A 25,803-nucleotide genomic window follows, 5' to 3' on the forward strand; every position below is an offset into this window, starting at 1 on the left:
AATTAACCACAAATATTCCTCCTTTTTGTGTTTTCACCGCAAATGTTATAGATATCTCCTTTGCTCTCAGACAGCAAAAAATCAATCAACTTTTCGTGTACGTAAAATATTGAGACCAAAACTCAAAAAGACTTTTTTCCACTTGAAGATTTAGTTTATTTCCAAACTCACACTTGCAAAATTTTAAAAATTTCAATACTCATTTATCATTTAATTTTTATTAAAATTATTGATTAAAATTAATAATATTAAAAAATATAAAATTTTATATTATTTTTTTAATTTAAAAAATTGATAATATTTCTCAATATTAAATTTTAAAAAATTATTTTTTCTTTTAGAATTTTAAACTTTTCTGATGATTTTTTGACAAACAGTAGCTAATCTCTCCCCCCTCCCCCCAACAAATAAAAACAAAATATTGGTAGAATCCAAATAAAACCTTAAGGGGCCGTTTGATTCCAGTTAAGATAGATTACTTTAGTAATATATTTTTTATCCTCTTATTTAGTTTGTTAGTAATAAAATATTACAGTAATTTTCTATTACCAATACTGATATGATAGATAATATAAGTGATAATCTGATTACCATATTTACCTTAGGTATTTAAAGATTACCAAGATAATCTTGATTTTATTATAATTTTATTAAAATTTATTAGTTTTTTAAGATAAAAATAAATTTATTTTTAATTAATATGACAAATAATATAAAAAATATTTAAAAATAATTATATTCAAGAGCATTTAAGTAAAATAATTTACTAGTAATCTTTTATTACCTTTAATCAAACACAATAATTATTTATACTTATCAAATTTTATTAAACATAGTAATTATTTATATCTAGTAATCTTCTAAGTAATCTATTTTTAAGATAATCTTTCTATTTTGATAATAAAACATTATTCAAACCAAATGCCCAGGGATAAGTCTTTTGGCCAAATATCACTCATGTTTATGAAAACAACCATTAACCCATGAATGTGTACAATATCATCTGACCTCCTAATGTTTCTCTAATGAAACAATATTATTTCCGCTAATTCTATCATTTTCATTTTAAAATACACTTCAAATTTATGGAATAAATTCTATAAAAAAATGGATGAAATAAAAAAAAAAAAAATACATTGATCAAGTAAATTAATTTATGAGTTACTAGTCCATGCTCATTCTCCAAGTGTGTGTTTCTTTTACTCACTTTCACTTCTTGTGGGACTCTTGTTTCTGTTATTACTGACGTTAGATTCAAGTATTCCTGTTTGGTTTCTACGAAACTTCAAGAGAAAGAGAGGACAAATACTTAATATGCTTTGAGTTTTTGGATATCTTGGTTTCTGCAAAATTTTTATATGTTTTTTAATATTTTTGTTTGTTATGTTTTAATAACGTTTCTTATATTTTCTCGTCAACCAAACAGGGAGTAGTTTGTTAAAATTGATTGCTTAGTTTGGCAAAATGTCGGCCCACCTTTTTTTACATTTTAGGTTTAAACTCATATTTTTGTTGTGATTAAATAAATGGTTTGTTTGTGTCAGTTTGATTACCTTTTGTTGAAGAGCAGAACCGAACAGAGGGCAGTTGGTTAGCGAAAATGACGAGACTGAGCCGTGATTTTGGTTACACAGTGCAAAAAGAGGCAACCCTAGCTGTGTCATCCGACGTTGCTTTAGCTTCAAGTCGTTTTCCCAATGTCAAAGTTGGAGCTAATAATCAGATTGTTGATGGCAAAGATGATACGAAAGTGCTCTCCAGTTCGTGACCTTGCTGGCAAATCTGACCATAATCTTTTCTTGTGAAATGCAAACTGCATGTAGACTGCCAAATTTCATTCTCTCATTTCATTTTGCAAAAACCAATCTGCAAATTTTTTATGGGCTGTTACTTTTTTTTTTTCAATTGTGGGAATCCTTCTATTGGGAGCATTGATGCAGTATTGCAATAGTTTGGAGTTCTCCATCGTATGTTTATCATATGTACTGATACTTTCCTTACGTTGCCTTTAAGTTTTGAAGCTGTAAGGTTGTGGAGATTCAAAAAAGAATGGATGGAATGTGTAATTGAGTTATCAGTTAGTAATTTATGGAATGCAGGCCAGACGAGGCAGCATCTTTGGAGAAACATGTGCTTTTAAAGAAGCTGAAAGATGCACTGGAATCCTTGAAAGGACGTGTGTCAGGTAGAGACAAAGATGATGTGGAGGAAGCTATTGCTATAGCCAGTCTAGTATAATTTTCTTATTTATTGAACTTGTCCATTTAATGCATTAATGCCACATGGTAAACTGTTTGGTTATTTTATTGTATTATAACTGGAAAATCAATGAAGTATCAATTCCAAAATGTATTGGGTGCTAAAAAATGTCATTTTTGAATATATTTGTCTACATATTTTCTTCCTTCTTGTCCCCAACTGCTAGCTTACAAGTGAATATGATATACACTTATCTTTTACATGTGAAATTTTTTCTATTTCAGGCAATTAATGAATACAGCAACATTTAGGAGACTCTTGGGTGTTAATACAATTTTACTTAGTCCAATATATTACCTTGCCATCAGAATTTATTGATTTTTGAATCTAAAGATATGAACAATGATGGCCCCTGGTGGTAAGCTATAACCTGCCTTAATGTATATTAGGTTTCCCCTTTTTATCGTTTTTAGTGTATCTAAGAATAGTAACTATGAGACTTACGGAGATTGTGTTGCCAGTTTGGAGGAGTATCTTTAAAGTTTGAATGGAAGGAAACAAGGTCTTGTGTTTGACATTGCTTGCAAGAACATAGGATATGCTGAGAAGTTAAAAATAGATGGTTCTAGGCTTATCATTTGTGATCCACAGATACATCTCATCTGTGATCAAATGGCATTACTCAATTGTAGAAAGAGCTATGATGCTTTAGAAATTATTGAACCATTTTTCACATTATTAGATATTGAAAATATGACTCGGGATGTTGCAGTGTTTTCACTCCCTATCCAACAAGGGTTCCGAGGTCTACACAAGGAGTCTATACTATTCAACATCTGACCAAGGAAGACCAAATTAAAAATGTGCAAGATCTGCATAGTTGAAATGAGAATGCTATATAGGAATATTGGAATCCCTATCTAAAGAATTCCTTTATTGGTTTGATATTTAGAGTTAAAGCCTCATATCTTTTTGCAAAATGGGTCAATTCAACAAGGTCTTGATATCAAAGGAGATACTCTTGCTCGTAAAATGGTGTCGCTCATGTGTGACAACCAACAAAAACAGATATAACTGCGGGATGAATGTTGCCTAGGCATTGTTATTTTGATAAGATTCCTGCCTTTCAAATTGTTAGGAACCTCTAAACAGAACAAATACTCCAAATTATTTAATTATTACCATTATTATCTAATCTTGACATTAATGAATTACAACAAGATTTGTAATTCATTGTTTATGGTATAATGGATTGTGGAGCTCATGTATTTTATTTTTCTTATTGTCTGATGATGTTTGAATGTGTTTGGGTATGGTGTCTTTGAACAGGATTCACTGAAATTCCATATCCAGTCATCAAATTGTTGAAATTGTTAATTTACTGCACTGTTATATCTCTTCTCCTTTGAAAATTTTTTCTGGCTCAATTTGTCTAGATCTGTGGCTCATAAATTTGAAGTAATTTTTGTTCATTTCCTTTAGGTAGAAGCTTTAACAGTTCAGTTGGCTCAAAGGGAAACAGGAGTTAATTCAAGAAAAAGCAGAAGAGAAAAAGCTGGCAAATTTTCTTAAACAGGTATTTTGAACTTCTATTGGAAATATGCATTTGGTGTCTATTATAGAAAAATCTCGACAAAGAACAGCAATTTTTGTGAGTAAAATCTGAATTTCTATTCAACCAGCCAAAACCTAAATCAAGTACACTGCATTTATACAATTACAACATCATACCTGACAATCCTCATCAAAATTAATCTGAACCATTTATTCTGGTAGAAATGAACCATTGGATTGTTACATTGATGAGTATGAAGAAGAGAAAAATAGTGAAAGAACTCGATGAAGAAGATGAACAGTGAACTGTCTTCAAAACTTTTCTTCTTCGACTTTTGAATTGATTAAGTGAAACGGTGAGCATTGACAAAACTCACTGTTTCATTTAATCAACTGACTCTGTTTAGCTCTGTTATCTTAAGCTATTCCACTGTTCACACACTCCTTAACAGAGCAGGACTCTGTTAATTCCTACGCACAAGCTCCTTAGTAATTACACAAACTCTTTTGCAACATTAACTTCTGAATCAACTTCTTGCAGAATTGCTACTCCTTCACAATTATGATTTTTCTTTTTTGTAAATTGGATATAGTTGTGGGACAATGCCTTATATACAAGTTTCTCTGGGCCTCAGTTTGAGAACAATCTCTGGACGATTCTTTATTTTTGTTCATCTGAACTAAAATGGGGTCTTTGGTTAATCAAGATTATGGAGCACTGTATGGCTATGCTTCAGTTAACAAAATCTGTACACGTTGTATAAAGAAAGTAAAGGACATTTTCTATAATTTCTGACCCTCTTATCAATTGCTGATCTGGCCCCTTTAGTGGATAGCTGATCCACTTATGTAATCCTGTTTTCATTAATTAACTGTTTTTTACAAGAAAAGTTAGTATTTGTATTGGTTGAAAGGAGGTTTACAAGTGAAAGCTATTATGGAATAGCCTTCTTATGCCCTCCCTGTCTCATACTGGCTGTTATAGTGGGAAAAAAACTGATAATTTTAAGGAGGCATATAATTAATGCATCACACATGTATATATATTATTTTATATGTATTTTTTATTATAATTGATTTTTGAAAATAGACTGACATTATGTAATACATTCAAATAATAAGAACCAACATTAAGGTGTGGAGGCACTATTTTTTAAAACTTCTTTTAGGGCTTTGGCTTTTGTTCTTCTGTTGGTTGAATCTTATACTGAATTTTGTTGATTTAAAAAGAAGAAAAAACCCTTCTGGGGATAGTAAAGCTTTGCCGTGCCCTAACATTCATATAAATGCACCTTCTTACATTTCTTTTTTGCTTCTTTGGTCTCATTATCGAGTACCCACAAGTGGGAATGGAAATGCAAACTAGATTTCATTATAGTTGCCTTACACAAGTTCATGACTTCTACATTGCATTTTTCTCATGACTGCTGGTACTTGTGAACTTATTTGTCATTGTTAATTATCTTGAACACATATATATGTTCTTTTGTCTAATAAATGAGAAACGATCAAATTGTAGGCTTCAGAAGATGCTAAGAAACTTGTGGATGAGGAAAGGGCCTTTGCTCGTGCTGAAATTGAGAATGCCAGAGCAGCAGTCCCGAGGGTAGAAGAAGCTCTTCAGAAGCAGGAACACATGTGTCATGCTGCAGGGAAGCAGGTAATACAACTATAAGGTTTCAGTTGATCCTAGATGTGAAATTTGAGAAATATATGGGAAAAAACTAAAAAAATAATAACCAGTGAAGTTTGCAATCATATTTTAACCTCTCAACCATATAATTATCTCACAGAGAAACTAAACTTTGAAATATAATTTTAAGGGAAGTGACATAGAAGTAATATTTCGTTTTGATAGCTGGGAGTCCCTTGATCTTTTCTACCTGTTGCTGAACTCTAACAATGGGCCTAGTTTTTGGCCCTACAACCTTGATAACTGAGAAACTTATGGGACATGACATTAGAATAATGCTATTAATTAACATTTAAAAATTGGTTAAATCAGCAAGCGTTTGCAGGTCAGGTTGCTGGTTTGAGTAAAAGGTTGATTTTGATGAGGAATTTGATATAATCAGCTGGAAAAATTTATGGTAGTGATAGTAGAATTCTGATGTTAATGAAGAAGATATAATGTTGGAGCTTGTTGAAGGTTGGTCACACTTTGTAATGATCAAGTGGAGATAGCAATAGATATGGGTAAGAACAGGAAAGAAGATGATTTTCTGCCAAAAGATATCGGAAAAGTATAGCAAGAAATCAACGGGACTAGAGAAAATAAGGAAAGGGAAGGTGGACTGCTGTTAGAGAATAGCTTAAAATCTGTCAAAATGAAAAAATGGCTCCTGGCAATTAAAGTCTAAATATTTCAAGGAAGCTAAAGCCCTAGCCCTCAAAAACCTAACTTGGTGTGGTACCTATCAGTCATTTAAATTGTGTGGACAGACTTCCACATTCTGGGCAGAACAAAATCAAATAAATGCATACATTGCGCCTCTGAAAAATTAAATTAATATCATGTCTCAAATTCTAGTTTAATTAAGAATCTCCATGCAACTGAAGCAAAAGAAGCAGGTTCTTGCTTTTTTTACATTGGGCTGGACCCGAATCAAGCCAGTTCAATCTTGAAAGCGAACTCAATTTGGTTCGAATTTGTTTAAGTTGAACTCGAATCGGGAGAGTTGGTTTGTTTTTAAACCAAGCTAAACTCGTGCTAAAGAGAGTTTGACTCGGTCTGACTCTTGAGCGGGGTGATGTCCTAATTGGGTTCGATTTTGGCTCGTGACTAGATTCGAATCATGTCAAACAATTGTTAAAATGACATTGTTTGTCTATTATTGGGTCAAACGATGTCGTTTTGTCAATGAGCTCCAAACTCAAGCTACAAATTTGAATCACGCATTCAAGTTATGAACTCAAGCTGAATTTCGAATTTCGAACTTAGGGATCCAACCAAACTCGAGTTACTTTTAATTTTGGCTCGACAAACTCAAGTTGTCCTATTTTTCATTCTATTTGAACTCGAACCAAGGGGTGTTTAGGCTTTGCTTGGTTTGTATTCACACTTGTTCTTACATTTTTAAAGTTCCAATTATCATAGCTCCATACAAATTTTACTCCATACTAATGTATGAATTAATTAAGCATCAGCTGATTTATTGTTTTCATACAGCTGCTGGTTTGGGAAGTTACATGGAGGCACTTGTGAGGAAGTGTGATGTTGAATTCAATGTATGTTACTCCATATATTCAAAATTTCACCTTTCTGTGGCTATAACTAAAGTTTAATGTGGGGATGTAAATTCTGTATTTGCATTTGGGACTCTTCTGTTATAGCAGACTGTCCACCATTTGGCGGTGACTCTGGTGATATTACATTTTTCCTTTCTAGTGACCAACTTGATGATGGGTCATGTTTAGGATGAATTGATGTTGGTTATCTTATTATTCTTGAGCTATATTAGCTGGTATGTTTAAAACCAAGGCCTCAATCAAAATCCCAAAGTTTAGACACTGAAGAATACCACTTTCTGCATTGTGGCTTGTTTTGCTGGTCGTAAACAGTAAAACACTGGTCATATATTATATTTTCCATACTAACACATATTATTTGTAAGTCATTTGGAAATTTTCTCTTACTAACATAATGCATGAAAAGTTTCATCTTTTTCCAGACATAGGACATGTTTTGCATGGGGAAATCTGGTGTTAATGTTAGTACCTGTAGGTATTGATATTTATGATCTCCATTAACCTATAGTGTTATATATATATTCTTCTTTCAATCTTTTACAGGTAGTAGTTACCCAAATGAATGGTGCTGATAATCCATCAGAATCCATTCATGTACTACATGTGGGAAAGATGAGGATGAAACTTTGTAAAGGAAAGACAACTATTGCTAAAGTGTACCATTCCACTTCAATGCTGGTATTATAGCTTTATTTTATTTTAAAGAATGATTTTCACGTTTGAAATAAGAGAAACCAATATCTTGGGCCAAGATTGAATCAACATTTTTTTTCTGTTCTCTTTTTTTTTTAATCATTTCCTTCTGGAGATATGAACTAGAAAGAGATTAAGATCTTCCTGAATTTAATTTTCTTTTTTCTCTCACATTTCATGACCTTCGCATACTTCAATTATGTTTGAGAACTTTTAACTATTCTCATGTTGATATTTTACCTGGTCCTGGTATTTGGTGCCCATGTGTGTAAATCATGTCTCTTGCTGCTGACGTTACCTTCCCATACTTCAGTTATGTGGAGTTAGAGGTGCATTATTTTGGCAAGCAAACAAAGGGCTTTCTTTTGTTTTAGCATTTGAATCTGAGAGAGAGAAAGGAATGCGGCTTATCCTTGCCAGGAGGTTTGCTGACTGCAAGGTCTACAATATCGCTCAATATATTTTTACATTTGGCAATCTCGCTCAACATATTTTTACCTCAAAGTGAAAAATATATTGATTTTTCAGTCTGTTCTTGTATTTTTATTTTCATCTTTATTTTGAGTTGTTTTCTATTTAAGTCAACTGAGATGTCTTTTGTCTCCAATGCTAATGCATATCATGCTTGTTGCCATTAATTTCTCCAAAAAAAAAATATATATCATGCTTGTTGGGTTAGATGACCTTTAGGAAATTAGCCGACCTTCCATCACATTCTGTTTCGCTAATTGTAATTATATTGTTGAGCATCCATGTATGTATTACCAGGATTCCCGTTTGTATGATTGTGTTTGCGGCTGGCTCCTGTTTATTCTTTTTTGCCATAGCATTAAGGCATTGTTTTTTGTTTGCCTTTTTGTTCAAGTGCACATATTCCCAACGACATGTGGAGAATTATTGCTGCTGTATTTTATTCTACAACTGTTGAAAGTTCCATATTTTATGATTGATGAATATGGATAATATTGTGTATTTCATACATGGAAAGGTGAATCTCGAAATCGCCCAATTGTGGGTCGATATTATAGTATTTTTTGCCATAGCATCAGGGCATTGTTTTTTGTTTGCCTTTCTGTTCAAGTGTACATATTCCCAACGACATGTGGAGAATTATTTGCTGCTGTATTTTATTCTACAACTGTTGAAAGATCGATATTTTATGATTGATGATTATAGATGATATTTATGTATTTCATACATGAAAGGTGAATCTCGAAATCGCCCAATTGTGGGTCGATATTATAGTATTTTGTCGACCCATGGCCATGCACAAAGTTCTTTCATTTACGAGTTTTTGGGTTTTAAAAATAACCGAAAACACTTTAGATAGATTACACAAAAGAGGTATTTTGTAATCACACATCGTAGTGATACACAAAAAGCAAAGCAAATGATCACGCCAGACTAGTAATCCAATAAAAGAATCAAAGTGACGAGGTATCTCCAAAATGTGTCTACACAAACTTCTTTACGAGGAATCTGGCATTAGGCTTTTGGCTGGCGCAACAAGAGCTACAGCACAACGATCTGGATTTGAGAATTTCCGATACACTGCCTTTAGTTTACTTTTTGCTGCTAAACATTGATATATCACTAGCGTTTGGGCACAATCCCTGCAAATTAACTCAACTCTATAAAAACATACAGGAAAGAAGCGATGCACAAGAAAAAGGCAGGAAAATAGTTTACCTTAGTTGACCCTCGGAATAGCCAGTGTAGTGCTTGAGACTTTCACTCCAGGGAGGGCTCTTCTCAAGGGTGCATCGTGCAGCATAAACAGCTGATGCAGCAATTAATGATGGAGGATACAAAATGATGGTAGGATATTGCACCAACCCAAGTTCAGCTAGGAAAAACGCCATGTTCTCCATCTGCATTATTAATCAAAGGTAAGCTAATCTGGGTTGTCATCAGACTAAACATGGAAGAGCAAAATAATGTGAATTCCTTCATTTCACCTCCTTATCTGATGGAACAGAAGCCTTGATATATCGAACCAGGAAAACATACAGCGTAGGAACAGTTAAATGCCATTCCAATTTCCTCAAGATTGCTTTTTCCATAACCAGGACTTGTTCTCTAACATAGGCATTGTCCGATATGCAAACGAAGTCATTAACCTGAAAATTTTACATATATGAATGTCAAACAGAACGAAAGTAGAAAATGTAGAAAAACTCAATAAAGGGTATGATATGTATATACTACCTCAGGTGCCCATATCTCTTCATACTTGCAGGCAATGAGCATTGAGCTGATGCCAACTAGCTGAAGTTCCCTCCTTGGCACAACCTCCCTCGAAAGGAATCGATCGACAATGTTTAAGGTAAGATAGAGGGTTTCTGGCATTAGCTGGAATTTTCTATGAACTTCTGTCAACCAATCCACCAATATTGATCTCATTTTCTCATTAATTTCTGGCTGTGCATCCATGTAGTCGTGTACTCGACCTTCATCCTGCATCAAGATGTTCCTATTACTGTCTGGCGCAGATTTACAGAGAAAGAAAGAGAGATTAAGTGATCACTACTTCTGTGAGTTTGTAGAATTTGTAAATATCGTCAACATATTCAACCACTGCCAATTCATTATCAATATCAGCAGCATCAATGTCCGAGATCGGATCCTTTGGCTTATCGGTAATTCCACAAGCAGCCTGCAGTATAGATCATATTCAGCCAAGCAAGAAAACAAAGCAAAATTAACAAAGAGAAATTAGAATCACCATTAGCTATTGAAAATCACCTTGCTTCGAGCTGTCAGGACCGACGAAAAGGCCTTTCCATCCTTTCTTGAAGACCCTTCTCTTGATAGGTTTCTACTAACATGTTTAGTCTCCTGGTCACTTTCATCATAGCTAATCACTGCCTTCGTCTCAGGTTTTGGCTTGTCAATCGCCTTCCTTTGATCTGGCACCGCCTTTCCTGCGACGCCTCTCTTTAACGCAACCCCATTAGCTGCAAGTGCAACATCAACTTCACTCGCTTGTTTCTGCCAATTAAAAGTAGCAATTATGAGTATAAAATTATGATTTAACAAAACTGACAAAGAGGAAGATAATTTATGGGGTGGCTACCTTTCCTTCTGGGGCTCGTTCAGTTAATAAATTTCCAATATCTTGAAGAACTCTCCTGCTCCTTCCATCTGCTAATGCATTCTTCTGCTTCACTTCCCCTAAATGATTTCCAATAAATTCAATTTTCAAATTTCTTTCTTTCAGAAGGAAAAAATGAACAACAAAATGGCCCAGAAAACTAATTAAAGAAGATCCAACCAAATGCTTGCAAGATCAAATAAAGAACAGTATAAATAAATCCCAAATAAACATTTCTCAGAAAACCCAGTTGCGAAAACCAAAAACCAAAAAAGATTGAATGCAACTTGGTAAAAGATTCAGCGAAAAAGGGTATACCTTTAAGCTGATGTTGTTGAGGAAGAACAACTTTTGAAGCGATGTCCATGTCTGGTTCTTCTTGAAATGGGGCAAAGACACCTCCAATGCTTGCGAACAAAGATGAAATGAAGTTTTGGAGACGACTACCTCGCGTCTCTCCTTCTCCTTCTGCGTTTAAGGTCGCCACTCTCTCTGTTTCTTTCAAAGTTTTTTTCTTTTCCACAAATTCTTTCTCAATTTCTTGTTTGTGTCCGTTCTGCTATGAATTGGAGAAGAAGAGCTGTGTTCATTCGTCCCCTTTTTGAAGGGGCGCAAGCCCCAACGGTCTAATTTTTCTGGTCAAATATTTACCGTTGGATTTGCTAACAATCTAACGGTTATCGTCTCGCTTTATGGTTTGGAATTTTCTAGCCGTTAGGGGTACGGGCTTTCTTCGGTCGTGTTGGCACCTGGGTTAGCCCATTAATGTCTTAGAACTTGTGGCATTTTGCAAAAGATGTTTTTTTAATAATTTTTTGTAATTACAATGTTGTCCTCATGATAAGCATGGTTAATTCTTGAATTTGTTACATGTAATGTAACCATATCTTATCTTATTATCATAGAATTAGTATAGGAATAAAATCTCTAAATATCTTATTGTATTAGGAACATAATATATCGTACTTATATAACTCGGACCGATATTTTTTAATAAAATATAAATAACATAATTGTAAACGTAAACTTTCAAATACTGGATCAAATCACATTAAAAATATCATTTTTTTATTATTCACTCAAATAAATTTAATCACTCTCCACCGTTACTTTCACTCATCACCCTATATAATGGACACAAATTTATATCACTTATTTCAGTTAACATTATTATCTCCTTTTGCGAGGTTTGATATTTCATATATTGTTATATAAATTTTTGTATTAACAATTTGGTTTTAGAAGAAAAATTTGAGAATAGTTCTCCTCTATAATTCAACAAAACACTCTTTCTCATCAATCTTCCGTCATAAAAGACTTTTTCCAAATGACTCATGGAAGAAATATCAAAAGAGCCATAAGTGACAAAGTGTTTGAAGAATATAACTATAGTCACGATTTCACTCTCCTAAGATCATTTGATCATATCATCAAGGAATGTTAAGTTTGAAGGCAAGAATGGTATACAACGAATACCATCTCTTGATGTATAAAGTACAACTTTCATAAAAAAGATACTATTCACTTAATACTACCACACATTAATGTCATAATTGATTTCAACAAACAAGATGACCCATATTGATAACCCTTAAGTTCGAAATGACAATGAGCAAATACCACCTCCTAAAATCGCAAAGATATTGTATGTTTAACGCTTCTAGATGTTAAACTTATAACTGACTTAGACAAGTTCGAAAATACTAATTGTCGAACTCAAATATTGGATTTACATGATCACCTAAATACCTAGTATATATACCGTTGAAGTTTTTCCTTAAAACCTTGCTTAGATTTCAATAAAACATATTCAATAATAAAACATATTCAATTATGATAAATATAATCACATTAAAATATTTAATTAATTTAACAGTCTTAAAGGGGCTTCACATGCATCCAATGAACATAGTTATGAGTTATCTATATAAAATTTCTTGAAAGATTTGAATTACATTAAGTAAAAAAGGTCAATCTAAGATATATGAATTAAATCAAATTAAAATAATCATTATATAAATTAAAATACTCTTAAAGATTGCAATACAATCGTCCAAATAAATACTTGACCAACTGTGGCATTTATTAATACATGAATGATGCTGTCTTGGATGATTATATGAATTTTCACATCACATCACATCAAAGATTAAATGGAGAATTTAATCAGAAACATTTAAATGACAATTACTATTATAGATTGGGTACTTGCTGCTCAAGCTCCACCTAACTAACGCACGGGGGAAATGCTTGACCAAAGATAAAGACATTGACATTTTCAGTAAGGCCAAAAGACTATTTCTCACCGAAGATATACAGTGATATCTTAAATTTTTATTTTTTTATTTTTAAAAATTTAAATATTTATTTATAATCAAATTTTTTAAAATTTTTTTAATTAAAATTAGATAAAATTATCATTTACAAAAAAAAAAATTAAAATTTTATTCTATTTTTCTCTTTTATATTTAAAATTTTATATTTTTTCTAATTAAAAGTTTAAAAAATGACAAAAATCTCATAAGATTCAATTAGGGGAGAGATAAAAAAGGAAAAGAGGCTGACCGACAGCTTAAAAAAGAGAAATTGACATCAGAGAAAAAGGAACCAACCTTAGAGGGCTTTCTGTCATTTTTTAAACTTTTCATTAGAGGAAAATATAAGTTTTTAAATATGAAAGAGAAAAATATAATAAAACTTTAATTTTTTGACAAATGATGATTTTATTTATAACTTTAATTGAAATTTTTAATAAAAAATTAACTATAAATAGATATTTAAGTTTAAAAAAATTAGGAAGTGGAAGTTTGAGATTTTACTATGCCTTGGGTGCGAGATAATCCTTTGGCCTATTTAGTAAATAGCTAGGAAGCTACCTTTCTTCCCAAGGCATCCCTTGTTGTACCCAGTCAAAGAGAGATATTTAGTATTTACTAGCTGGAGGATCTGAATAAAGTCATTTATACTTGAGGGGGTTGTAAATGAGTTTAATCAATATTCAAGGTCATCACTTTTTTTTTTCCTTTAACAAAATTTATGAAATATTAAATTTTTTTTTAAAAATTTGAGATTAAATTTTTACAATACTTGTAAAACTCTTATTTTTTTAATATAATAATTATAAATTTAATTATTATGTTTCAAATTTATTTGTTTAATCAATATAAATGATATAGGTAATAATTATATGAAGATAATGCATTTTGTATTAATCAAATAAGGAGATAATATAGTATAGGAGATAAAACTAGGCATGTATCATTGAATTTATTCTACACATGAACTCAAGAATAATCAAATAATTGATATAAGACAAATATATATATATTTTTTTGTGATCACAGACCTTGTCCATATTGGTTAGACAAATAAACCCAAAGTATAGTGATCGAATCTGTAACCACTGAATTAGATAAATTAAAATTTCATAAATACTAGAATTTAAACTTTCTCCTTAAAAATTCTAACGCTTTACAAATTTTGTTAACCTTTGAGGTCACATAGACTTTTTTTTTATAACGAATAACCTCATTCAAATCGAATCATTATATTTGAGACCAAACTAATTACACATTATAAGATAAATTTTGAGTATAGTGACTAACCCTATAACTATTAAACTAGACAAGTTAAGAGTTTGATCTTAATATATCATCAAAAACATTTAAACTCATATTTTCTTATACATCAAATTTTCTATTTTGTCACTTAAACTATGATTCAGGGGTGACATACGACAAATTTGTTGGAGTGATAACTATGCATATTTATTTACTAAAACATTATTAACATAACCTTTAAAAAATTGATGCATAATATTAGCTACTTAGCAAGTGGTGGCTCCATAACCAGCCAAATTAAATACATGTCAAATTTATATATTATTTTCAATTTATTTCGGACAAGGAACTGAGAGGGTCTTTGACGTAGTTAGATCTTACATTCAAATTCCTGAAACTTTATTTGCAGTTGGAAGGAGACGAATCCGAGAACTACAAGACGCTTTTTGATTTCAACTGATAATTTCATTAATCGAAACTTTGAAAGATGGAACCTCAGTCCGAATCTCAAGTCGAAGCAGACACCAAATCGAATGCCTTCAAAACCCTAATCTCGTTCTACTCCAATTACCTCTGGAACCGACTCACCACTTTCTTTCCCTTTTCACCCTCCAATTTTCTCGGAAAAATGTCGATTCTATATCGCCAAACATCACGCAAACGCCAGCCTACCCTCCCTCTTCCATTGCCTTCTTACTCCTCCGACTCCTCTGTGTATGTTCTACTCCCCATTTCTTTTTCTTCGTTTTCTTGAATCAGAAAAGTTTCTTTTTTTTTTACTCCAAAATTTTAATTCGGTTACAATCCTCGCTTAAATGCGTTTCAATTTTGATACTATACTTGAATAGATGAAGCTTGTAGTAAAAAGAGAAAAAATAATTTTGAAATTCCATAACGGATTGGTATTTTTCTTGATGTACTCCATATTCAATAAAAAAAAATCGAAGCTTAAAATATTGGAGGTTGAGGAAAACAAAACCAAAGCATGGAAAAAGTAGTGGACTACTTTTATAGAAGGGGACTTTTTACCACACATACACGATGCAAAGGGATTAACTGAATTTTCCAGCCCCGACTCAACCCATAGTGGTTCCGTCCCTGACTGGCTCAAAAGCTGTTGTTTTTAGCGTAGATGTAGGCCGGTGCCTTGGTTAGCCTGGGCAACATTTAACGGTAGTTTTTGTTTATAGTTTTGAAGAAATCTCTCCCACTATTTTAAAATGTACTTTAAGGCTTGGTATTCATTGTTTGGTTCACAATTTTACTTCACTCATTTGCCTTATTCTATGGCTTTAAAAGGGTATTTTGATGATGCGCATATAGGGTTATAACTGAGGCATCGAGGGCATTTGAGGTATTGGAGGATATAGTGGAACACATGTTCTTAAATTTGCATAATATCCAGAAGAATTTGCAATTTTGGCAATCTAGAGCTGAGGTTAGAATTAGTAACGCTGTTTTCTTTTATCTCTTGGCAGTAATGCTATTATGCACTTTGTTATTTCCTAATTCTGTAATTTTTTCCTCTTAATTTAGGGATCTAATTCACAAACAGTATACTTTATGATATTTGAAAGAGGGCCACAGGCCTTTCTTAATGGGACAGCGCAGTTGTTGAAAGATTGTTTATCTGAGCGATCTGCCATTGAACAACTATGCCAATATGCATCTGCTCATATTTTTGAGAGGATAGTTGTCTTAACTACCTTAAGATGTTCCCTTGCCACATTTTTGGCACAGGTTTGCCTCAACTTGTTCCTGGTTTAGTTTTTTATATTCACTCATGTTGTACTTTTTTCTTACCATTGACCATTTCTTAGCATTTTTCCATGAGATTATTAAAATTATTTCTTGTATTCAAAATTGTGAGTTCTAATGTGGTTTTTTGAGATTCTTAGAGTAGTCTGCAGAAAGCCGTATCTGAAAATTTTCGTTATTTTCTTATCATTTGAAGAATGTGGCATGCATGGACTTTTTTTGGGTACATCTAGAATGAAAGAATAGAAGAATCTTTTGAAAGAATTGAAGATACGATGGAGGTTTTATGGGATAAAGTTTGATTTGCAACATCGTTTTGGTTTAGGTTGCCAAAACACTTTAATGATATTCACTGTTCTTATTCTAATAGATTGAAAAGTTGTTTTTGGTTGTTTAAGTTTAACAGTTTTAATTTTGTACATTTATTCCAGCATGTGCTTTGTTGGGTGTAGTTCTCATTTCATTTCTTATTTGTTTTTGTGAGTTTCCTTTTGTCGCTTGTTATACTCTTTTCTTGCTTATTTATCAAAACATTATCTTACATTAGATTTATCTTATATAGATGCACTTTTATTCCCTACTTCTTACGTGATAGTATTACATGGTAATTGTATTTCTCATGTTTTTTAAAACCATTTCTTATATAGATCATGGATAAAATTCCTAATTCTCATATAGGTTTACATGGAAGTTGAAAAACGTGGGGAGGAGTTAGTGAAAGAACCAGAAAAGTCATTGCCTTCTTTACTGGTCACTGTTAATGGTTTCTTCTCGCAGTTGGAAGCATCAATTGGCCATATACATGCAATGCGCCAGGTAACAATAAGAAGACATGGGCAATACTTTATTTTTCAATAATAAAAGTCACTTCTTTTGTTTGAGGGAGATGATATTTCAGACCCATATTTACTTGTGCAATGGCTATGCAGATCAAATCTTCTGTTGATGGGACTTATGCATTTCCTTTACTATTTGAGAAACTGCCTGAAGTTAATCAAGAAGAGTCTCAGTGGACAGATTGTGAAATTAGAGATTCTACAAACTTGATTTACCAAAATCTACACAAACTAGATGAATACTTATCTCATGTGGTATGGGAATCTAGCATTTTCTGCTTCATGGACTAATTCTTAGTGAATATCTTACTGATTGGGTTACAGTTGTAACTTGTTAATTTATTTTTAGACTTATGTTGCCTGCTTGCTTTCTCATATTGTAGGTTGCCAAACACCAAAAACCAAGCAAAATAACCCTACATTGGATTCGCTACACATGTGGAGCCATTGGCCTATCAGTTTGTTCTATTTGGCTACTAAAGCATAGTAGTTTGATGGGTAGTCCTGATCTTGAGAATTGGTTTCACGAAGCAAAGTACTCAACTCGTAGCTTCTTTAATGACCATGTGGAGCAACCGGTATGTTCTTATATTATTCTTCCCACCAAATTTCAATATCTTCATCTTTTTCTTAAGAAATCCACTCTCTTCTCCTCTCTCTCTTTTAATCATACCAAATGGCTCATAGTATTGCTTTCATTGCTAATCATCATATAATTTTAGTCCTTAATCTTTCAAATCCTTCAAATCAGTGCTAAAATTATGATAAGCAGATTGAGGCAGAGCTCAAACAACCTCTGGTTAGCTTTATAATCCACTCCACAGACTATCAACCTAATCACAGTTTCAAAAATAACTCATCCTATGACTTCATTTCTTTTCACAAAGTTGCACCTTCGAGGGATGGAAGGTTTGATAGCTCCTGTCAACTATGTCACTGCTCCATGTCAACGAGCAGAAGTCCAAAGGTTTGGAAACAAATCATTGCTGGTATATCCCCATGCTGGATATCCTCCCAACGCTGAATTCCCTGTCTTCGACCTTTGTACTATTAGGATAAGAAGGAAAGTCCAGATTTCATAGATCACTGGTTGGAGCCATTAGTGTTAACATTTAAATCCCCATACTGTTTTTGTTGTCAATATGACTCTTTGGTCTGTCCTGTCTTTGTTAAAGGTATTTTTGAATTGTTATGCTGTATTTAATTTTCCTTTTTGTTGGTGGACAGCTTGTTTATCTTTTTATAATTTCAACACGCAAAATTGGTCTTTGTTTCTTGTAAAACTAAAAAGTTGTGCTGAAAGAAGGGAAGCCTAGTTTTCAATGATCACTGATTGGAGCCATTAGTTCGAACCTTTAAATACCCATACTGTTTTTTGTTGTCAATATGACTCTTTTGTCTATCCTGTTTTTTTAAAGGTACTTTTTCAATTGTTATGCTGTAAAAAATTTTCCTTTTTGTCGGTGGACAGCTTGTTTATCCTTTTCTTTTCAGTTGCTTTTCTTACACCAACTTTTCTTTTTCACATGTCTATAAGAAGCAAGTAATGAAATAGAAACTAACTGAAATAAATAAGTAAAATCAGAACTAGGGATAGTTATATGATGTGGACAGATCTTCTCTTGTTCTTCATCCTTTTCTCTTCAATTTGTTTCTCAGTACATAATGTTAAGCTTCTTTTAATGTGAATGATTTGATTTCTATTCTAACTCAAGTCATCACCAGCTTCTGTCTATCAGAGACGAACTTTTTGAGACATTCAGGAAGAGGCACAAAGGTATGATGGATATTGAAGAAGTGCAGTTGACTTCAAATTCTTTGCACAGGTCAAAGTCTGCCTTCTATTTTCCTTTTTCTTGGTCTAATGTTGGGTAATAAATTCCAATGATACATATTATGATTTTACTTCATTGTGAGAGATGTATCCCTATTATGAAATCATACACTGAATCTTTCTTCAGAAAGCTGTCCAGGCAATGAAAACTTTCTTAGGGTACAGGAATGCTGAATGCTAAGTTTATCCTCATTGGACTCCTTATTCAAAGCTGGCCTCCAATTTTGGCTTTTGTTACAGTCCAAAGTACCTCATCTCACCAACATCCTTGATCTTGCAAAGTTGATCTTTCCAAGCTAAACAAATTTCCTGGATCTTCCTTTTTAACAGAGGAGTATTTGCAAAGTTGATGCTCATTGACCTATTGATGATTTTCAATTTCTCACTAATTATCAAAAATGAATGAGGATCCTTCCAATATGTTAACTTAAGAAGTTATATTAATTTTATTAAAAATAAGCTGTGATCTGAATTTGCAATCTTATGCACAAATAATAACATGTCATCATGTGATTGGATTATTTTGCATTAGAGATAAGATAACACATAATCACATGATAATATGTCATTGTTTGTATTCAATGTTTGTGTACATATTGCTACTACTAGATGATTATAATTTGTTTCAGTATATTAACTTATGAAAAAAAGTGATGTGAAACAATCATTTGATGCAATATATTTGGTTGTTTTTATTGGAAATGTAGTAGGAAAGTAACTGAATCAACTCATCTAAGTCTCAATCCTTAACTATGTGGTGAATCCACGTCCATATTGCTCTATATGAGGTATTTCCTGGAAACTGCTTGAACAAATCTTTCTTTGGTCTACCATTTGCCCTTTTCATCTCTAGTTAAATAAACCACACGCCTATATCTGTGCAGCCTTGGCAAGAGAATTACCTAATCAAATATTGCATGCGTATAAAAGGAATTTTATCATGATAGTTACTATAATGTTATATTATTTTGGAACTTTAACTTCCTATAAGTTGTCCTTTTCTTTGTTTCAGTCATGGTGACCATGAGAGTCATTAGACAATTAGTCATATTTAGTGATGCCCTTAGTTCTACAATAGTGCAATATGCTTGGTCTTCCCCTGTAAGGACTTCCATATGTATGTTTTTCAGGCATTCCTAATTATGGAGCATAGATATGCATTGGTCAATTAATGTTAGATTAGTGTTTGACATCAAAATACTTGATCTTTGTTGGCTTTGACTTCCATCTAACCTTGTATTTATCATCTTTTTATGCAGGATGTTATTGGCATTTAGTGAGCAGACAAAAGGCCAAAAATTCCCTGAGAATGCGTCAGACCAGGAAATGCTAGAAATAGTCATGGCCAGGTGGATTTTCTATTGCTAATTGGTTGTTAAATATGAAAGTATTAAAAATGATGATGTGCATGAGGACACTTGTAGCATATGTATAAAGTTTTATTGTAGTTAACATATTTAGACTCATGTCCATCTTCCTCTCCTTTTAATTTCTGTGTTAAGAATTAACGTAGGATCACCAATATTTTTTTTCAACTCTTATGTTATAGTTCATTAGAAGCATTGGAAAGAGAAAAGTAAATACCTCCACTTAGGCCGGGATTTTAGCTAAGCTTGTTTAAGCTCAAAAACGAACTAGGGAAAATAAGCTTGACTCAAACAAATTTGAGCTCAAGCTTGAGAGTTAAATATTTTCGAGCTCAAGTTTGAGCTTAAGAAGTGTTCAGCTCTCTAAGGGAGCTTAGAAAAATTCAATACGAATCAACTAAAACAATATTGTTTTGACTAATACGCATTAAAACAATATTATTTTAATTATTTTTTGTTTGACTATAATACCGAATTGAGCTCAAAACTAAGCTTCCTTCAAGCGAGCCAAGCTTGAACAACTTTAAAGGGAGCTCAACAAACTCGAGCTCGAATCTAGCCATATCTCCACTCTCAAAACTAAAGGTGTTATTAAAAACTAATGCAGTAGGTCAAAGAGGATGATTGGGAAAGCATAGAGGATGAAATCCCAAAAATTCACCTCCACAACATGGATATGTTGCAACACTTTGATTGCTTTACTTTCTTATTTCCCAAATGAATGAAGTTGGAAGATTATGCCTTTGCATCATATCCTTTGCTTAGTCTCCCTTCTTAAGTATGTAATGGCTATTAATAAAGATAGTCCAGTGCCCAATGATGTCTATCGGTATGCATAGACACTGTACAGAAGATGACCAACCACTAGTTTTGATAGATTTGATTTTCTTGACATTTTCAATTCTAAGTATGACAATTGCATCTGATTGTATAACATATGGGATTTTTCTCCATAAGGTGATCTGAGCCATATGGGGGGTGTAAGAACATAATGAAGAATGTTTTTAATTTTTCAATTTCTTATGCCAGCTTAGAGTTGTGTCTTTAATTATGTTTGCTTGAGCTTCTCATTTACTTTTAACAATTCAGCCAATGCATTGTTACTTAGCCCAACTTTCATTACTATTTTGTTACTCAGCTAGGATTATGCTTGATAATAGAATTGAACCATCCAAATCTGATTTTGTACCAAGTTTATTCAATGTTTATTATGCATACGTATCTGAATCTAAAAATTCTATTTCTTCGCTACATTGTTGATTGAAATAATCTTCTTGCTTCTTGCCTGGATTACTGTTGATAATAAATTATTTGAATGAAGGTATGAGAAGGAGCTTATAAATCCTATTCAGAATCTCCTAAGTGGAGAGCTTGCTCGTGGTTTGCTCATCCAGGTAGTACATATGCATAAAATTTTGTTGCTTCTTAAGGTTCAGTTATGTAACAATTGGTACTTTGCAGGTTCAGAAACTGAAACTGGATATTGAGACGTGAGTTCAATTAACATTTTATCCTTGTCTAGATAATAGAATTATATTGGTATTTTTGTTTCTGATTGATCTATTCAATACCTAAAGATAAGTTTTCTTGTACAGGGCGATGCTTGAACTGGAGCAGATTTTGAGGGCAAATGAAATCAACTTTGCTATTCTAGCTGCCTTACCTGCATTCTTTCTTTCATTTGTCGTGCTCATGTTGATCCGTGCATGGTTTAAGCAGGTAAGAATTCTTAACAATAATGTGTTGGAAAGTCAATATGGTTGATTGAATATCTTTTTATTTTAAAATAGTTCTGATTTCTTTTTTCTATTTCACTTCCTAGTTTGTACTGTATTCTTACTAGTTTTAAATCCTAGATTGTTTGTATATATCTGATAAGCACTCAAACCTCTCAAACAAATTGTAAAGAACAAACACTGTTATTGAAAGAAAGATAGTTGCAGCCACTTATTTCGTTAATCAAGTGCTACGTCTGATTATTAACAATGCTTGCAAAGCGTCTCTGCTTACAAAGAACTTAATCAACAACTGGATGTCATTCTCTTATTCTTCGCTTGCTTAAATATATACCCACATTTATTATTGAATCCTAAAATTTTATTCCAGTAGTTTCTACCTTTTCGACCCGCTATCACATCAGCCATAGAAACCATCTCCTGCCTTATTCAGCAACTATCTTCTATCATAACTTCTCTTCTTGCCTTCTTTTGTAAACTTTCATAACTTTATCCTTCTTTGTTGTTTGTGATATGTTGCCATAATTGGGGCCTAACAAAATTCCTCCATTGTTTAATGAAAAAGTGTGACAAATTTTATACAAAACCAAGAAACCCACTGTTTCAGAATGAAAGTGCATTTTTGTGGCAGTAAATGGGTAAAATAGACATCTTGCTTTGAGTAATTTCTGCTAATCTAGTCTTACTTTGGTTGATGCCTTTGCTTATTTAGTCAGTAGGTGGAATCACGATTCCTTTCCATGTGCACCATGTGACTTTAGTATGAGTCACATCATCTACCTATTGTGACTTAATTGCTTTCCTATCTATTGGAGTTGGCTATGGGATGAATACTTTCTTGATCATATTTCAACCTGTGTTGACTTGTTTGTTGATATCAATAGGTATCAGACAATAGTTTTTATGAAAATGTATGCCCACTTAATCATAATTCTTAAGCTCTTTTCAAATTGAAATGTTAGTGTAATCCACCATCTTTTCCTGGACCATGATACATTGTCAATGGGATGATACTATTATCATAGCTGTAAAAAGCAGAATAAAGTATCGAAGTAGTCAGGGTAGAATAGCTAATTCTTCTTCCATTTTCATTTTTGTCTTTTTTTGGATGGTTTATTTCAATGAAGTCTATGCATTGCACTTATTGCTTCTGGTTGAGAATTGAGAAGGGAAATGCCCTTCAAATCACAAAGTATACTTTGAATGAGAGAGGGTTTTCATAAAATTGTGTTGCTGTCAGTCATTACACTTAGTGATTTTCTTGGATGATAATCCAATTATTGGTCATATGTGATTTTCTTGGATGATAATCCAATTATTGGTCATATAGGATGCTTCTTCTATTCTTAAGCCACCTGTAGGCAGATTTTGATTAGGTTCAAAGTTCTCTACTGTGGTTACTCCACTCTAGCTCTATCTGGTTATATGTTAGCTGAATGATTATAGCATATAATGATTCCTCATGCTCTTAAGGCCGTGATAACTGTCTGTGTTTGGAATCATTATAATGTTAAGTGGGCTGTTTAAGAATAATTGAATCTAAAAATCAGTAAGCGTGATTTGGGCTATTTGTCATGCTCAGTTTTCTCTACATCTTGGTCGCATTAGGTGAGGAAACCTTATTGTAGCCCATATTAGAAAATTTTTAGATAGCCCTTGAAGAATTTTTATTTGGAATTTTCTGAAGTTGTCTCCTGCATAGAAATATTTCTGATGTTCTTTTTGGTAATTTAATTGTAAAAACTGAATCATTCATCTCATTTCTGGTGGCAATGTTTCCTGGACCATTCTAACTAGTTCTTTATTAATATTACCAGTAGATTTTAAAGTAAAGGTATTTTGACACTTTCCGTGGAGTACACTGGCAGTACAAGTGAATGTCTAACTTTGCAACTTGTCATGTTTCAAAATTATTTCCTTTTGGCTGCTGCTTTGGCCATTTATCTGATTTTTCTGCTTCTACAGAATCAGGGTTCTAGGGCAGAAGGAAGGGGAAGAGTTGCTCGGCGCCAAAGGAGATTAATTATTGTTGAGGTTGAGAAAAGAATTATGCAGTACCAAATTTATGTTGACCAAGGGCTGGTAAGAAATTGAATATATTTCTTTGTAGTCTTTTTTCTCCCTCAGCAGCTTTATGTGAACATATTTTATGATAGGAATGACTACCAACCAGAGTTAATCTATCTTTTTGTGTGGAAACCTGTATTGAAACATTTGTTGCATAAAGGAAAAAAAAAAAACACGAAATCTTTCTCGTTGCTCTATCATTCAATCATTTGTTGATCCTTGCCTTGTGTGCTTATGTGTAACCTGTAGAAAATAGAGGTCAAACTAAGTTGATGCACAAACTATGAGAAATTTATTGATCCTTAAATTTGTTTTTTGGACAAATTTGATGATGGGAATGATAACTTCTGATTCTGGGTATTAAAAGAGAACAAAATTAAATGAACTTCTGATTTACTAGAATTTTTTATTATGTGTAAATAATTTTTTCCCTTGTCTATTTATTAATTATTTTGGTAATGATAAGTTTCTTTTGTAACGTTTAAAGTTACCAATAGAAAGAGTTATATAGTGACAGCAATAGTTTCATGTTAAGTATTGCCCTGCAAGATTCTATTTTGCTTGACAGAATTTTTTTTTTTTTCTTATCAATTCATTTTCAAAGAAGTTTGTAAGACTACATGGTGTGCCATCATCCATTGTCTCTTAGATTTTGGGTTCAAGGTATTCTTTTTAATCACGTTGTGGCAAAAGTTCAGTAAAAGAAGATTCCATTTGAGGTGGTTCATGGACTCAAAACTTAGTGCATCTTGTGTTTATGCTACTATCATGACAAACTCAAATTAGTCTGGAGAGTTTTATTATCTACATCCAAGAAATGCATAAGTGCTGCTTCTAAAGTCATTAAGAAATTATATGCCTGAGCAGCTTAGGGTTGAGAAATTTTGTAGCACATGAAACCGTACTGGTGCATTTAGGAGATAAGATTACCAAAGGAATTTTTGGCAATGCAAAGGGTTAGAGAGGATTAATATGAATGCTTTTTTAATGAAAGTTGCAACTGTGTCATAATTGTGTTATTGAAATGAAGAAGAAATACATCTGACTGAAAAACATAATTGGGTGTAACTAGTTTAAAGAAGTTTAATTTATGGTTAACTTGTGCATAGTTTTGAATAACCATGTGACTGAACATTCATCACAACTGCATTTTACAGGAAAAAGATGCACAAAGTATGTTAGGATTGGTGTTATACAGTCTGGATTGCCTGTTTCATGCTGTTGAGGGGCATGCGACAGCGACTGGTGAATGGCAATGGTAAGTTTAAGTCACTGACCTATACTTGCTCTTTCTGCTGAAGTGAATTTGAATGTGAACTGACCAGAATGCATTGAACAGTTTGAAACAGGATATAATCAATTTGGCGAAGCCGAGCCTTCAGACTGAATATAAGCTCAGAATAACATCACGCATGGTGCGGATGTACGACTGCTTGCTTCCGTCACCGACGAGGCAATAGCTGCTACTTTGTCTTTGTAACCTCTGCTAAAAGCCACTGTAAAATACAATTTTGTAAGGATCATATCATGTTTTGGTTTTCATAGGCTTTGGTATCCTCTTTTCTTTGCCATCCCCTAGCTCCCAACACAACTGGTTTTTTTTTTTTTTTTAAAAAAAAAAGCCGGCATTTTCCTATATTTTTTTTCTTTACGAAATTGGTATTTCCCATTGTAAAAACCAAGGTGATACAGGTTGCAGAAATAAAGGGTTGTTAACTTTGGTTTAATTGTAAAAATGTAGATCATTGTAATGAAAATTTTATTCTATTTGTTTAGGATTATAATCCTTGACCTTCCTGAGGTCTGAAATATTGTAGGCGGTGTAAAACACAATTTGATTGAAAAATTTAGATATT

At 32.9% G+C, this 25,803-nt stretch overlaps 2 protein-coding genes and 1 pseudogene across 3 annotated transcripts; 2 read left to right on the plus strand and 1 right to left on the minus strand.

Moving 5' to 3' along the window:
* Positions 1-1,600: 1,600 nt before the first annotated feature.
* Positions 1,601-8,842, plus strand: LOC123208610 (annotated as a pseudogene).
* Positions 8,843-8,961: 119 nt separating this feature from the next.
* On the minus strand, positions 8,962-11,365 carry LOC123209246 (G2/mitotic-specific cyclin S13-7). Its single transcript, XM_044627131.1, has 8 exons — positions 11,108-11,365; positions 10,772-10,869; positions 10,441-10,686; positions 10,226-10,351; positions 9,904-10,152; positions 9,654-9,815; positions 9,385-9,566; positions 8,962-9,308 (listed from the first exon to the last, which is right to left on the minus strand). Exons 1-8 carry the CDS (start codon positions 11,154-11,156, stop codon positions 9,164-9,166), a joined length of 1,257 nt encoding a protein of 418 aa, XP_044483066.1. The 5' UTR covers positions 11,157-11,365; the 3' UTR covers positions 8,962-9,163.
* A 3,307-nt stretch (positions 11,366-14,672) lies between these two features.
* Positions 14,673-25,674, plus strand: LOC123209564 (protein DGS1, mitochondrial). Of its 2 annotated transcripts, none has more exons than XM_044627663.1 (14): positions 14,673-15,063; positions 15,673-15,787; positions 15,886-16,089; positions 16,786-16,923; positions 17,037-17,198; positions 17,327-17,521; positions 18,669-18,769; positions 20,037-20,126; positions 21,466-21,538; positions 21,606-21,634; positions 21,740-21,863; positions 23,846-23,962; positions 25,105-25,205; positions 25,287-25,674. In XM_044627663.1, exons 1-14 carry the CDS (start codon positions 14,837-14,839, stop codon positions 25,405-25,407), a joined length of 1,797 nt encoding a protein of 598 aa, XP_044483598.1. In that variant the 5' UTR covers positions 14,673-14,836; the 3' UTR covers positions 25,408-25,674. The 2 variants fall into 2 exon arrangements, with proteins under 2 accessions (XP_044483598.1, XP_044483600.1); XM_044627665.1 differs by having other exon boundaries at positions 14,930-15,063; positions 15,649-15,787.
* Positions 25,675-25,803: the final 129 nt, after the last annotated feature.

This window comes from Mangifera indica, chromosome 2 (assembly GCF_011075055.1).
Source record: "Mangifera indica cultivar Alphonso chromosome 2, CATAS_Mindica_2.1, whole genome shotgun sequence".
Taxonomy (NCBI): domain Eukaryota; kingdom Viridiplantae; phylum Streptophyta; class Magnoliopsida; order Sapindales; family Anacardiaceae; genus Mangifera; species Mangifera indica.

Excerpts from the sequence above, each read along its gene's own strand:
- LOC123209564 (XM_044627663.1), top strand. The coding sequence starts at position 14,837 with ATGGAACCTCAGTCCGAATCTCAAGTCGAAGCAGACACCAAATCGAAT. Across the intron at positions 15,064-15,672 it reads TACTCCTCCGACTCCTCTGT|GGTTATAACTGAGGCATCGA; the intron begins GTATGTTCTACT and ends ATGCGCATATAG. Across the intron at positions 17,199-17,326 it reads ATGAATACTTATCTCATGTG|GTTGCCAAACACCAAAAACC; the intron begins GTATGGGAATCT and ends CTCATATTGTAG.
- LOC123209246 (XM_044627131.1), bottom strand. The coding sequence starts at position 11,156 with ATGGACATCGCTTCAAAAGTTGTTCTTCCTCAACAACATCAGCTTAAA. Across the intron at positions 10,352-10,440 it reads TCCTGACAGCTCGAAGCAAG|GCTGCTTGTGGAATTACCGA; the intron begins GTGATTTTCAAT and ends TCTATACTGCAG. Across the intron at positions 9,567-9,653 it reads CTGTTCCATCAGATAAGGAG|ATGGAGAACATGGCGTTTTT; the intron begins GTGAAATGAAGG and ends TTAATAATGCAG.